Consider the following 15,064-nt stretch of genomic DNA (forward strand, 5'->3'; position numbering starts at 1 on the left):
TATCATGAAACATATATATATATATACATATGTGTGTGTATATATAGATAAGAATGCAGTTATTTACAAGCAACAATTTTGATTTTGTTCAATATATGTACATACAGCTAAAATAATAGGAGTCTGAGCAAGAGTACACAGAGTCAGCTCCCAGCAAACCCAGACATGTTTCCCTTTACGATGAGGCATTGCTGAGAAAGCCCGTGGCTCTGAAGAACACAGCTTGCAAATGCTTTGCCCTAGAACAACACACACAGGAGATGTTCCGGTGACCTTGTGTGGCACAGTGGTCAGTGAGGAGGCTGGAGAAGCCCCTTCCTCATCCTTCCTTTTATGGACAAGGTGCTCAGAAACTGGTGCCCCCCCCCCCCCCTTGCAGTATTTTGCCGTCTCCTACAGTGCTATCATGGAGGAAGGATAATGTGTTAATTTACCTCACATTCCCAGGACACTTACTTACCCTCCTGACCAGTAAAAACATGTTTCTTAAAGACTTTTCTCCCTCTCTTGACTCTCCTTTTTATAGCCTTCCAGTACCCACAGCTCAACCTATCTCAGTTACTGAAGTCCTCCTGGGTCAGAACAGGTATGTTCAACTTATGTAACGCTTGGAGCCAGACAACATGAAGTCCATGAGGGCATATGGGGGTTGACATGCCCCTCCTGTTTCCCAAATTCGGGACAAGATGTACTTTAAATTCTTGGCAGAGAATGAACAAGAAATGGGATTTGATTTGGGCCATAGGAGTGTGTCATGCTGGGTTATGGCACAGAAAGAGCTGCTTTTAAAATTCATACATCAACTCCTGGGTAAAGTCTACCCGAGCCTGCAGTCACCTGACCTGAGACAGGGCGGTGCTCAAAAGCAAGGGTTATTTTTCTTCTGAAAGTGCTGTCTAGATGAATAAAGTAGTTTGGGGACCCAGGTTATTTATTTAGACAGACTTGGGCACATTCAAGTTGATATGGCCATAGAGCCTTAGACTGAGGTCCTAACATTTCAGTTCAAGGCTCTCTGCCTGGTCCTGGAACTCTAAGAGACAATGACACAGTCCCAAGTCCCAGTGTGCAAGCAGCCAGTGACCAATCATAAGGAAAGAGTGTATTTAAGTAGAGATAAACACCATTCGTGGGGCTCAGTGCTTGTCAGTTGTGCTGGGCTCTAAAGCCTTGTGTGGGGTCAGCTCTTTGCCCATTGCATAGTGTCCATTTTCCAGACCTCAGAGTGTTGAGCTGACTCACCCAGAGTTGACCCCAGAGAGAACTGAAACCAGTTTGGCTGGAAGTGCTGATGTCCCCATCAACCAAAGGATAAGCTGACTTATCTGTTCAGATACTTTTGTCTGATACAGATAGCAAGAAGAAAGCAGATCGCCTCTGTAGAAGGGAGACTGTAAGTCCCTGTCCAAAGACAAGATAAGAACTCAAACTATCCCAGATGACAAGATACTTGTCTGATCTTAGGTAGGTGCTCTGTATTCAGAGCTCCTACAGTGCTGAGTTCCTGGGCTTGCTTGTCTTCAGTTTGCGATGGACTAGGGCCACTTCGGGGACCTTTACCTGTCTAGGGATTTGTGGTCCTCTTATACGGATCTTTGCACATTTACACATCCTGTGGCCGTCCCTGTCTGTGCTAACTTATTCTGAGTTCTTTGTGCTTCTTGCTGAACACAGTCCTCCTGGGTGTAGTGGAAAAGCAGCTCCACAATGAAGTGTTCCCAGCCGAGATGGAGCGCAAATTGGCCCAGCTGCTCAGTGAGGTGCCCACCAGAAGACGCATGTGGCGGAGGGCCACTGTAGCTGCTGGGAACAGCGTGGTACAGGTACGCACTGAAGGAGGGTTGGGAGCAGAGGAAAAGCCCACTGGCTTTTTTCATGCAAGTGGGGAAATCCTGATGTAAAATGACAGTGCTACTGAATATGGCAGCCTTGCGAGACAACTTAAGAGTCCAGACAGAAACCTTGGTGGTTGGTTGACTTAGCCCTGGACTGCAAGGAGCATAATAGGGGACTTAGCACTGGGTGGGGTTCCTGTACCATCATAAGGCTTTGGTTTTTGAAGAGCAAAATTTTGACTCACCACCAGCTGATCTTGTTGTATGGCACCGGTGGAATCTTAGAAAGGAGTCACTGGCCGGGGACAGTCCTCAGCAGACAGAAAGGGGCATTTTCTGTGCTTGAGGACAGTCTTCAGCAGGCAGAGAGAGGGGCGTTTTCTGCCCTTTGTTTAGGCATCTTACTCTCCCCACCTCCTGCCAGCCTGGTTGTCTTTTGTTACCCCTAAATTGTCTTCACTCTGGGGACTGGGCAGACAGGCCACAGAAGCAGAGTTGTTTGAATTGGAAAATGACCTATTTTAAAAAGCACACATACTCACAGAACATTGGAGGCGGGGCTGTTATTTAATCCTGTCTCTGTGTGAATGGTGTGAATTTCTTTCTTTACCACTTACAGACTTGGAAGATCACAGAAAAACGGGGTTTACAGAACATTTTAGAAACACAAAACTGGGGTGAAACTCAGCAGTGAAGGGTGACTGGTAGGCAGGGGAAGGGGTGCCGGTGTTGAGAACAAGATATGGAAGTGACATGGGCGGTTCCTCATCCAGAAACATGGTTTCTTAGGTTCCCCAAATAGTTCCCTTGCCAGATACACTCATACTAGGGAAGTTTACAAAGTACTAAGATTTTAAATATTTATTTCTAATTATGTATATGTGTGTAGGCGTGTGTTCACATGAATGAAGGTGCCTGTTGGATGCCTCTAAAGCTGGAGTTAGGGTTGACTGTGAGTCACCCAACATGGTTCTAAGAATCGAACTCAGGTCGATAGATAACCACTGAACCATATTTCCAGGCCAAAATATTAAGAAAAAATTTAAAACCTGATAAATAGAAAAAGAAAGGAAGAAGTGCTAATAAATGCAATCATTAAATAAATAAACATACAACAAATAGACATTAAAATAAATTATGACGTTCTCGACGTATTTCATAGCTGATGGCCTCATACAGCTTAAGGGCTGAGTTTGCGGATAAAGCAGCTACAGAGAAGAAACCTGGGTAGTCAGGTATTAAATTGGACACATACATTCTAAAGATAAAAATATCACATCTGTGGGAGTCAACAGTCTTCTCAGACCAGTGCCACCTGACACATTGCCCAGAGGCCACGCTCATTTCTGGTTTCCTTTAGTATGACCAAACATGTGTAATTATATAAAAGACATTGTGTACAAAAGTACCCGAACCTTATTTGTGACCATGAACACTGAATAAGGGCTTGTGAGATAGCACTTGCCACCAAGTCTGATGACCTGATTTCAGTTCTCAGGCATCTCATGAAAGAAGGAGAGAACCAACTTCTGCAAGTCATTCTCTTAACTTCCACTTGCCCAAGGAGGGCCAAGCCTGGGCTACACAGACATTACCAGGCCTACCTAGGTTACAGAGTGAGACCTTGTTTTCCCTCTACTACAAAAATTAATAAAAGAGATAAAAAAAAAAATTGAGCTAACGTAACTGTCTAGGAATAGGGAATGGGTAAAGAGCAAATCTTTATGTATTAGAGTATTCTCTAGCCATTAAAAGAATTAGTCCTATAGAAATGTGCTCTGGGGACTGGAGAGATGGCTCAGTGGTTAAAGAGCACTGGCTACTCTTCCTGAGGTCCTGAGTTCAATTCCCAGCAACCACATGGTGGCTCACAACCATCGGTAATGGGATCTGATGCCCTCTTCTGTCATGCAGTAATTATGTATAAAATACATAATTATGTATAAATTATATATAAATATATAATTATGTATAAATCATGTATAAAATACATAATTACTGAGAAAGAAGAAAGGAAAAGAGATGTGCTCTGGTGAAAGGCACTGGAGACAGAGAGAGAGAAAAAGAGAGAGAAAGAGAGAGAGAGAACAAGAGAGAGAGAACAAGAGAGAACAAGAGAGAGAGAGAGAGAGAGAGAGAGAGAGAGAGAGAGAGAGAGAGAGGGAGAGAGAGGAGAGCAAGAAGAACAATCCTGACAGTAACAGAGAATTCACAGGAAATGCACTCAAATCTTTAGAGAGCTTTTCTTTGGTTGAATTTCAAGAGGTTTTCATTTTATCCTTTATAGTCTTTTATGAATGCTTTTCAAAGTTTCTTCATTGGGCCATATCATTTGTATAAGGTGCACACACTTATTGTCACCCCAGTGATTGACTGGGAGATACCTTATATATTGTGGTTCCTGATATAAATCTGATTAGCTACCATCCAGAAAGAATGCTGGAGTTAGACTTTCTGATGGCTCCTTCCAGACTGGACAGCTTGCAGAGTCTTTAATCAAAGTAGCCACCACTGAGAATGAGATTTCTATAAGAAGAAACTGTAGCTTCTACATTCCCTGGACTTTTTAATATTAAAGTTATAAGTGGAGACAGCTATGATCTACTTATGTTTTCGATGGTCCTTGCATACCATCTCATTCTACAGCTAATACAAGGTAACCAATGTGGTGCAATGACACAGGAGGAGCAGGCAGCCTGGGAGCGGGTGTGGTTAGGAAACTGGACCTCAGAAGAGCAAGCAGAGGCCAACAAGTGAGCCCTCCCAGGACTAAGTGTTCTTAAAGCATCAGAGGTTGGACCCTCCAAGTGAAATGCTTTGCTAATGTGATGCTCTCGTGTATCAAATGTACAGGATTCTGGTTAAAGATAGGTTAGCTCTGGTTGACTTGTAGAATCATAAATTCACAAGGCACTTGGCATGCCCAGAGATACTTTCAGCTGTCACTTCGGGTGGCAAGGGGAGGGGACAGTGGTTTCTGGAATGTAGTAGACAGAGCCTGGGGATGAGGCTAACCATTCTGCAGTGATACCCATGTCAAGGAGCAAAGAATTCACTAGCTATACACATCAGTGGAGCTAAGCAGGGCATTTGAGTAGACTCAGGAAGAGATCCGGTAGAACCACTCCCACCTAGGAGAGAGCAGAACACTCATGACATGGTGGGTTTGTCGCTTACAGTTTCAGACAGCCTGGTGCTGCTCTGTGCATGCTTTTGGCCCCTTTGTCTCAAAGAAAACATTACATCAAAGTATAGTTGCCATTGTACACAGAGCAGCTTTCATTTTAATGTTCTCCACCAGCAGAGGACAGTGGGGATCCTGCAACTCCAGGTGTGGTAGTGAGCTTTTTAAGAGAGTGGGACAAGTTCCAAGTCACACACTAGGGACCACTGTGTGCCCTGAGAAGGGGCATCTAGCATTGTGAGCTTCCCTGATGCTGATGGACTCTGTGCTCTCGAAGGTGGTGAACGTGTCCAGGCTGGAGGGAGATGACAATCCGGTGCAGCTCATCTACTTTGTGGAGAATCAAGATGGAGAGAGACTCAGTGCAGTCAAGTCTTCAGATCTGATCAACAAGGTAGACCTCCAGAGGGCGGCCATCATCCTGGGGTACCGGATTCAAGGCGCCATTGCCCAGCGTAAGTCCGAAGCCACTTGTGTTCTAATAGTGAACTGAACTACAGCATCTGACCTGTGCTGGTTGTTGATGTCCATTTGCTGAGACTTTCTTGTGTTTTTCTTAAGTTTATTTTATTACTCTGTGTGTATGTGTGTGTGTGCATGTTTGTGCATGTGTGTGTACATATGTATGTGTGTACATGTACACATGCCATGGTGCATATGTGGAAATCAGAGGCCAACTTTGTAGAGTCAGTTTTCCCCTTCCATCTTTATGGGGTTCTGGGGTTCCATCTCTGGCTATCAGGCTTTTGTGACAAGTACTTCACTTGCTGATACCTTTTTTATTCTTACTTCCATCTGTGTGACCCTGGCCTTGCTGTCTTTTTTCCTACCTCACACCTCATATTCATGGAGTTGCTAATAAGTCACAGAACCTTATATCAACATGAACATCCTTTTCCTTATCCCATACCAGTTTTCATTTAAAAATCCATCTTAGGTAAAACAATGTACCTATTCTGTTTTTATTCCAAAACCTTCCATGTCCTGCCCTGCATGTTGGTGGGGACAGTGAGTCAGTCAGGAAGCTGGGTGCTGCCCTCTAGGCTGACTGGCTTCCTTGGGGTCTTACAACACAAAGGAGTCCCTTGATTCTTACTTTCTTTTCAGTCCTGTTTCTCCATCACCTCGCCTCACACCACTCTACAGTTAGAAAGACGTGTTTGATATTTCTTATTATGATTGGAAGGCACTTGGACCCCTGGCAGTGACTGTTCCAGTACCTCTTGTCCAACGCCCAGATTTTAGGTGTATATTTAAAATGAAGGAAAAGGGAGCAGCATGAAGGATTATAACTCTCTAAATAAGATTTTACAAGCTGACTGCCTCCTTACTGTGTTTCCCCTCCATGATCCAGAGCAGTCCTTCATAGTGTATGGGAAAATCTGCTCCCCATAGGACGGGCACAGGCAGATGCCCTGACATCAGAGGATCCTGAAGAACTTTACTGAGGACAGGGAGGGACAATGGGAGCTCTGTTTGTTTCCTTCCTTCATCAGTATGTTTATTAAAAACATAGACTTATGAACTGTGCTTAAATGCCCCCCTCTCTCTTTCTCTCTCATCACCTAGTTCCTCCTCTCCTTCTCCTCCTCCTCTCCTTACTCCTCCTCTCTGTACTCCTCCCACCTTAGCTCCTCCTACATATCACCCTTCCTGTTAAAATAAAACTTTTCTCAAAATACAGTTAGAGCATAACTATACTAATTTATGTCAGTAAGGTGCAAGATAGACCTAATACTCAATCCATCATTTTGTTGACTAAGCAGAACCTCTGTCATCTCTCCTAAATAAAAGACTTAGTTCTGAACCTGGCTTTTTTTTTTTTTTTTCTTGGCTTTAGAATGAATGTCAGCTGAAAACCATCCTCGCAAATCTTTTCTCTCAAAGTAAATAGCAAGGATTGGCTATGAGACTATAAGTTTTCAACCCCATCAGAAATCCAGAATGACTGAGTTAACTGAGATTATGGGAAGCACAAAGCATAGCTTCTAAAACATAGCCAATTTATAGAGACCACTGGACACCTGGACAGTCCCTATACTACAGAATGTTGGAGCATCTGATCTTCAGCCTTCTGGCCCAGGATCATCTGACAGACCTAGTGATGCAGAATTATTAAGGGCTGATTACTCTGTCTTGGCAGATATAATCAGTCGACTATTCTGCAAGTGTGTTCTTTTCTGGACAGTGATTTGTCTGTAGATGGAAAGAGGCAATTCTTGCCTAGTGGCTGTCTCACCACAATTGGAATAACTCCAAAGATGCTCAATTTCTTCTTGGAATCCAAGACAGGAAGCTGTCAGGAGCAGACAGGTCTCTAATGTCCATAAAATATACCCCACAGAGATGCAAAGATGCAATCAGAAATGTCCACTAAGACAGTCTTAACCCACACATGACCTTATGGTTAACACTCCTAAGAAAGTGGAGTCGGCATGATTTACAATTCCATCAGTGCTCACATAGATGGGTCATGACTGTCAGAAGAGCATGCTGTGATCACAAGACATGTTTTTATGCTTCTCACGTAGCTTTGTATTTCAGTTATGAAGGTCAGTTACTACATACAGCCTAGCTCGTCTGTAACAAGTAGAACTTTTATGTCCACTCAATCCGTCATAGAGTTCTGTACAAAATCATTGGCAGATTGGAGAGGAGAAACTGTGGCCAGCTTCTTTCTATCAGGCATCTGTGAGACTCTCAGTCTTCATATAACATCTGGTTTCTTCCATGTAAATGGAGCGATGGGGCTGGAGAGATGGCTCCCTGGTTCTGAACACTGGTTGCTTTTGCAGAGGACCTGGGTTCAGTTCACAGCATCCATATGCCACCTCATGACCACCATAATTCTAGTTCCAGGGGATCTGACACCCTCTTCTGGCTTCTGCAGGTACCAAACACACACAGTTCACATTTGTACACCTAGGCAAACAATCATACATAAAATAAGATTAAGTACATCTTTAAGATAAACGGGGTGACTCTAGCAGAGCCTTGTTTTTAGAGGTGATACCATCCCCAGGCGTCTTCTGCTTGTGTCCTTCAGGTCCTGCTTCTGGAACACTGCTGCCTTGTTTTGCCAGCTTTTAGCTGTCTTGCCCTGATCTCCACACTATGATCAATAATGAATCTCTAAACTCTTTTCTGATTTTAATTTTATTTTTTAGTTTGTGTATATTGGTATTTTACCTATACAGATATCTGTGTTCCACCCATGTGTAGTGCCCAGAGGTCAGAAGAGGACATTAGGTCCACTGAAACTGGAGTTATAGAGGGTTGTGAGCCACCATGTGGGTGCTGGGAATCAAACCCAAGTCACCACTGCCTGGTGAAATTGCCCTTTAGAGGAAAAGGCTTTTGGCTAAGTCGGTCCATGTCCGTGGGGCTAACCTGTGTGAGAGCTGCTGTCTGCACTGTTTTCATCTGATGGACAGTGGTGGGAGAGATGAACTGATAGCCATCAGCAGGCTCCTTGGTGTGCTTGAGGGATCACTGTAGAGTGGGCTCTGTTTCAGGTCAATGGGGAGGTAATATGAAGAGCACTTTCTAACGCTGCATCCAGAGCCTGAGGCGGATGGAAGAGCTGCTTCCCTCCATGCTATATCCAAAAGCTGATTTTAAGAGGATATAAGCACTGTTTTGTTGGTGCAGGCAGGGAGTTAGGTGCAGATTCTCATATACTGGCGTTATCAGCTAGCAAGTCAGCAGTTTCCCAGGTGCTTGTCACAGCCTACAAAGTTACATGATCAACCAGTTACACGGTCAACCAATGCTGGATCTTCATTAGATAATAGCAAATCCACAAGCAGCTTCTAACTGGCCCCAGAGATCATACCTTAAACAGTTTATACAGCCAGTATCCTTACGTGGTGGGTCACCTCCACAGTACCCCACTTCCTATTTAAAAGCGGAATGGTGCTCTACTGTGTAGATATACCACATTCTCTTTGTCCATTCACCTGTTGACGGGTTGGGCTTTTCCACCGTGGCTATTGTGATCCACGCAACTACGCACGGAACTACCATCTCTCTCATGATTTCAAATGCTGAGGCGGACATGATGAGTTGCTTTTGTTCTGGTGCTGTAACTCATTGGCTGTTTCCTCTGGTATAGAGTTCGAACAGCAGGTACCATTATTATTTATTTCTTGGTAGTTTTCCCTTCTACACTAGAACCAGTGCGCCGCCGTGAGGGGTTTTGTCTGCTTGTTCGTTAGCACACCTTGCCCTTAGAATGGTGTCTGGCACCGGAAATAAACATTTGTAAGTGTGTAGAGAGGGAGCAGGGAGTTGGCACGGGTAGGGAACAGCTTCCTTCCCAGACCTCCCAAGCTCCAGCTCATGTTGTTTCCAGGGGAGGTGGTTCCTGCCCCTCTGAGTATGGTATTCACAGCTGGGTCTTGACCACATAGCTTTTCTTCTCACATTTGAAGGGAACTATTTTGAGTGAGGTCATACAGACCATTTTATGAGATGTTATGGAGTGGGAATTCTAAATCAGGAGACTGGAATTAGCCAAGCTTTTGCCCTCAGACACATATGTGTCAGTGTGATCCCTGGTATGTTTCTTGTGTGACATTCAAATGTGCCCAGTTGCTTTCCTGTCTTGAGCTATATGGTGAGCTCCTGAGTGTCTGGAGGAAGTTACATTCTGTCCTGTACATGAGTGAAGAGTGTGTTGCTGAGAGACTTTCTCCCTTGTCTGCTCATCTGCAGCTGTGGACAGGGTGAAGAGGCCATCCCCAGAGTCACAGAGCAGCAACCTATGGGTCGTGGTTGGCGTGGTCATTCCTGTGCTGGTGGTCACTGTAATTGTTGTCATCCTCTACTGGAAGCTGTGCCGCACGGACAAGCTAGACTTCCAGCCTGACACGGTGGCCAACATACAGCAGCGGCAGAAGGTAAGCTTCCACCCCTGTGTCTGCATGAGCATCCTTACGGGCAGAAGCAAGGCCAGGCTCGGATGCTGAAAGACAGGGGAGGACCATTGAAGGAACTCTTAGGCCAGGCAGTGGTGGCACATGCCTTTAATCCCAGCACTTGGGAGGCAGAGGCAGGAGGATTTCCGAGTTTGAGGCCAGCCTGGTCTACAGAGTGAGTTCCAGGACAGCCAGGACTACACAGAGAAACCCTGTGTCAAAAAACTTTTAAAAAAAAAAAAAAAGAAAGAAAGAAAGAAAAAGAAAGAAAGAAAGAACGAACGAATGAACTCTTAGGTCTATTGGCAGCGTCCTCTGTCCTCATGTGTGTTTAGTGTAGAACAAGACCCGTGAAAACACTTTATGAAGTAAGCCTGGGGACCAGTCATTTTATCATTGAGAGCTCAGTGGAAGGTTAGTTCATTCTGTGGATGAGTTCTGATCCGTTCACTCCGGCTGTTTTCAGAGAACAGTGGCTATGCAGGATCCTCTCCTCATGCACCGAGGTGTGTGTGTGTGTGTACATGTGTGTACATGTGTGTACATGTGTGCACATGTGTGTACATGTGTGCACATGTGTGCACACATGCCTGAGGAAATTTATCCAAGAATGTTAGCCCCTCTGGACCTGGAGTTAGATGCAGTGGTGAGCCACCCAGTATGAGTGCTGGGAACCAAACTGTGATCCTCTGAAAGATCAGGAAGTAACCATGGAACCATCTCTCTCTAGTCCCCATTTAATTATTAAAACTTGGTCATTCATGTTTTAAACATTTAAACGGCAGTATTATGAGTGGACTCTAGTCTTCTAGCATTACCTCAGTGCGTCAGTGATGTACGGATCAGTTGTCTGCTGAGGCTCTCCGAGTGCTTTTCTTAAAGCAGACAGCATCGGTTGTGTGTCACCTGTGTTCCTGATTTAGTCTTCTGTAGATAACATCAAAGAAATCCCAGTCCCAGATTCTCCAGATTTTGTTTTCAGTGTTTTCCATGCCCCTGCTGGACTTCCTATTTGCTTTTTTGTTTGTTTGTTTTGTTTGTTTTTTTAGCTCCCCACTTTTCATCTGTCTTTCCAAAGCATTAAGTTTTGGCGAGTGTTTTGGGAGTTTCTATGACATTGTCCATAGTCCATAGTGAAGAAATTGACTTGGGGTCAGCATTGCAGCTCACCTGGTGTGAACAAAAACCTTGCATTCCAGAGAAAGTCTAGCCGTAGGCGTTGACCATCATGCATTTCAGCCAGCCTGTTTAGCTGACTGCTGTATTTATTACATATGCCTACTATGCAGTCTTTCCTACTTGGAAGGCTTGCTCTATTCTGAAAGTGATAAGATCAAGCAAATGATAAAAGAGCAAGAAATAAAAGATTGCCATAGTAACCTTTTGATTTTATTTTAATGGTCTTAAAAAAAATATCTCTTAGCTACACATAGAGGTGCATGCTTACAATCCTAGCACTTGGGAGGTAAAGGCAGGAGGATCAGGTTCAAAGCCAGCTGGGACCATATAGTGAGATGCTGTTTCCAAAAACAAAACAAAACAGGCTGTGAAGATCGATCGCTCAGTGACTAAGACCCTGCCGTGCCAGTGCAGGGACCAGAGTTCAGGTCCCCGTGCCTACATAAGAACTGAGGGAATGAGGTATGATCCCAGAGCACCTGAGGACCAGACAGGATCTCTGGGACAAGATGGCCAGTTAGACAGAGGAATCTGAATCTACAAGCTCTGGGCTCTGAGAGAAGCAGCCCACATCAGCTCACACGCATGTGAGCACACATCCAGCACACAGCACACGCATAGCACACCAAAATGGAAAAACAAAACAAATAACCATAAATATTACAAACCACAGCCTACTAAGTGAAAACAGTAAGCTTAGTTCTTAAACCTTGCTATATACCTATAATAGTAAATAATAAAGAGTATTTTGTTTTTTTATGTGTTAATCCTATACAAAATCTTAATTATATTGCAAGCCTGTGGCTGTCAAATATATTGACAGTATTTTATACACATATATTCTCTTTCCCATTCACCCTCACTTCTTATTTCCATAGTCTCTAACATCTATAGTTGGCATTGTTACAGCAACAGTGGATGTGAGTCTGCTAGGGTCTACAGTTGGCATTGTTACCATAACAGTGGATGTGAGTCTGCTAGGGTCTACAGTTGGCATTGTTACCATAACAGTGGATGTGAGTCTGCTAGGGTCTACAGTTGGCATTGTTACCATAACAGTGGATGTGAGTCTGCTAGGGTCTACAGTTGGCATTGTTACCGTAACAGTGGATGTGAGTCTGCTAGGGTCTACAGTTGGCATTGTTACCGTAACAGTGGATGTGAGTCTGCTAGGGTCTACAGTTGGCATTGTTACAGTAACAGTGGATGTGAGTCTGCTAGGGTCTAGAGTTGGCATTGTTACAGTAACAGTGGACGTGGAGAAGGTGCTGTCTGTCTTGGTGCTCAGTGATTTACGGCATAAAATTGGGTCAAAAATAGGGAATGAATTGTTTCGTTCTAAGGAAAGAGTGTTGTTACAGGGGACTGAACCCGTGGAGATGGCTGTGTGCTTAGGCCTCTTTTGTTCTCTGTTTCTGCGACACATATGCCCATGGCAGCCTTCCTCATCATAAACTATCAGAGGTCAGCATCTCCTGAAGTGAAGACAGGCTATCCCCAAGCTCTCTCCTCTTACTTCTGGGATAGTTCCATGGGGGCAGATGTTGCTATAAATCAAATGGATGGCTCCAAATAAAGCTTGTAGCCTGTGGAGCTGCTCTTCTTCTTCAGAGACTGCAAGGGTCTCTGTGTACATACAGCCTTGTTGCAGCAAAGATCTGCATGGCAGAACCCCCAAGAAGGTGGCTGCCTGCTCACACCATCAGGAGGCAAGACCGTGTCTTATCTGCCAGCATTGCAGCTCTCTGCACACACTCTCTGTACATGGGTCTGCAGTAGGAAGAGGGTGACCTTCTCTTTTAAAACAAACCTCTCTACTCTCTTCTGAAGCTACACAGCTGTGGTGATGGGTCTGTCGCTGTCCCGACAATCAGTGGGGTGCTGTCCTCCTGTGGCTGTAAGGTTCGCCTCCCTGCTCCTGTGGTTTTCTCTCCCCATCCTGCTCAGCTCACCCCTGATGCTGCCCTGTGTTACTCTGTGAAATCCTCCAGCAAATCTCAGAGTTACAAACATCTGGAAACAATAAATCTACTGACCTGCACTCCCCACCCCTTCCCCTTGTAACGAAGAGACTGCTTCAGATTGTCTGGGGGTCCATGATTTTTTTGAAATACGATAAGAGGGAGAGGCCAGTATGTTTTAGGTTTCCAGGCAGGGCCTTTTCTTATTTCCAGTAATAAAGGGGGAAGCTCCAAGTATCTCTCCTTTATTTGTCTTTACTTTAATCTCGATCCAAAGCCATCATTTGGTACTATCACCGACGAAGACTACGGTGCGGATCCTTCTCACTATAAATGGCTGGAAGCTGCAGCCCCCACTGGGATGTGATTCTCTGATGGGAATGGCCTATACCCATTACTAGTGTGGGATTGTAGCCCTGGGTGGTTCACATCCTCAGTTGCTACTAAGGTTGGCACTGTGTGCAGCCAGAAGGAGCTGCTCATGTCATGTCCATCCATTGTCCAGACTCCTAAATGTGCAGGCCAGACTAAATTACAAACACAGACAGCATGTATTCTCTCTGTCTTGTTGGGTGATAGTTTCGGAGGAGAAACAGTCTCTCCCACATTGACCTGGAATAGTACAAGCATAGTGTATGTGGACTGTGGCAGTTGTGGGGTGTGTGTGTGTGTGTGTGCGCACGCGCGCGCGTGTGAGTGTGTGACTGCTACCTTCTGAGAGGTGTGATGCTGGGCTGGAACTGAGGTGGAAGAGACACTATGCACCTCTGTCTTAGTCACTGGTTCTCTTGCTGGGAAGTAACACCATGACCAAGGCCGCTGTTTCAAAAGAAAGCATTTAACTGGGGCCTCACTTAGAGCTTCAGAGGTTAGTCTGTTATCATCATGGTGAGGAGAGTGGTAACGGACAGGCAGACATGGTGCTGGAGAGGTAGCTGAGAGTTCCACACCTGGATCCACAGGCAGCAGAGAGAGACTGATTGGGCCTGGCTTGGGCTCTTGAAACCTCAAAGTCTTCCCCCACCCTGCCCTTCAGGTGACATACTCTTCCAACAAGGCCACACCTCCCAATCCTTTTAATCCTTTCAAAGAGTCCGACTCCCTGGTGACTAAGCGTTCACATATATGAACTGATGGGGCCATTCTCACTTTAACCACCACCATCTTGGATGAGCTGTAAGGGACTAAGTGGAGCTGGAGCAAGCTTGTAAGCGAGAGCACAGCCCAAACCATGTAACAGAGGACTCTCTCAAGAGGCTTGGAGATGCATATGGGACCAGCTGGTACACAGGCAGCCATTACAGGGTGTCTGACGAGGGGAGCAGGCTGGACAGCTATCTGCAGCGGTCACTTGGGAAGGCAGTGTGGATAGTGGCTTGAGGAGAAATGTGTGTGTTTCTCTTAGCACCAGACTCAGAGTCTGCCAGAATCTTCTGCATCCTGCGCACCCTTGTGCCTCAGTCACCCTGGCTGCTACCCATGATTCCGTGTGGCTGGTGGGTGCCAGAACCTTGGAGTGTTCTCCTCCCATTTCAGGGACCACGGGGCCCCAGGTGGCCACACTGAGGACAAACAGATGGTTGTAACTCCGCCTTGTCTTCACTTTTTAAATAGAAACAACCTGGCGGCTGTGGAGACTTTTCACCAATTGTCATCAGTCAAGTGATAAATTCTTACAATGGCATACTCCACTCCAGGGCAGGTTCATTGGTTCAGACTTTTTTGCATTTGCTGTGTGGTTTCTACGGTCATCTTACTGCCCCTTCCCTGGGGACCAGACAGACCCAGGCACTGGGGGCTTCGCTGTGTCTTGTTCCATCTGGGTCTTGTTATATTCATGGCCCACATGTTTTAAAATTCATCACGTGTCTCTCTTGTTGCTTGGCTGGCCTGCTTGCCCAGGCCTCCCTGACTTGTCGGCGGTGCGTTCTCATGGGGCCCAGGCAGTGTGCGTGTCCCTGAATGATAGGTTGAGAAAAAGAAAGA

The 15,064-nt window shown here is 45.3% G+C and overlaps 1 protein-coding gene across 4 annotated transcripts in view; it reads left to right on the forward strand.

Annotated features, from left to right (window-relative positions):
* The window catches only part of Kiaa1549 (KIAA1549 ortholog), a 131,056-nt gene that overhangs the window by 74,561 nt on the left and 41,431 nt on the right, over positions 1 to 15,064 (forward strand). For all 4 annotated transcript variants that reach the window (XM_076913533.1, XM_076913534.1, XM_076913531.1 and 1 more), the window contains exons 7-10: positions 527 to 586; positions 1,675 to 1,823; positions 5,297 to 5,474; positions 9,736 to 9,920. In XM_076913533.1, coding sequence (XP_076769648.1) covers positions 527 to 586; positions 1,675 to 1,823; positions 5,297 to 5,474; positions 9,736 to 9,920 — 572 coding nt within the window. The remainder of the gene's footprint in view (positions 1 to 526; positions 587 to 1,674; positions 1,824 to 5,296; positions 5,475 to 9,735; positions 9,921 to 15,064) is intronic.

This window comes from Arvicanthis niloticus, chromosome 15 (assembly GCF_011762505.2).
Source record: "Arvicanthis niloticus isolate mArvNil1 chromosome 15, mArvNil1.pat.X, whole genome shotgun sequence".
Taxonomy (NCBI): domain Eukaryota; kingdom Metazoa; phylum Chordata; class Mammalia; order Rodentia; family Muridae; genus Arvicanthis; species Arvicanthis niloticus.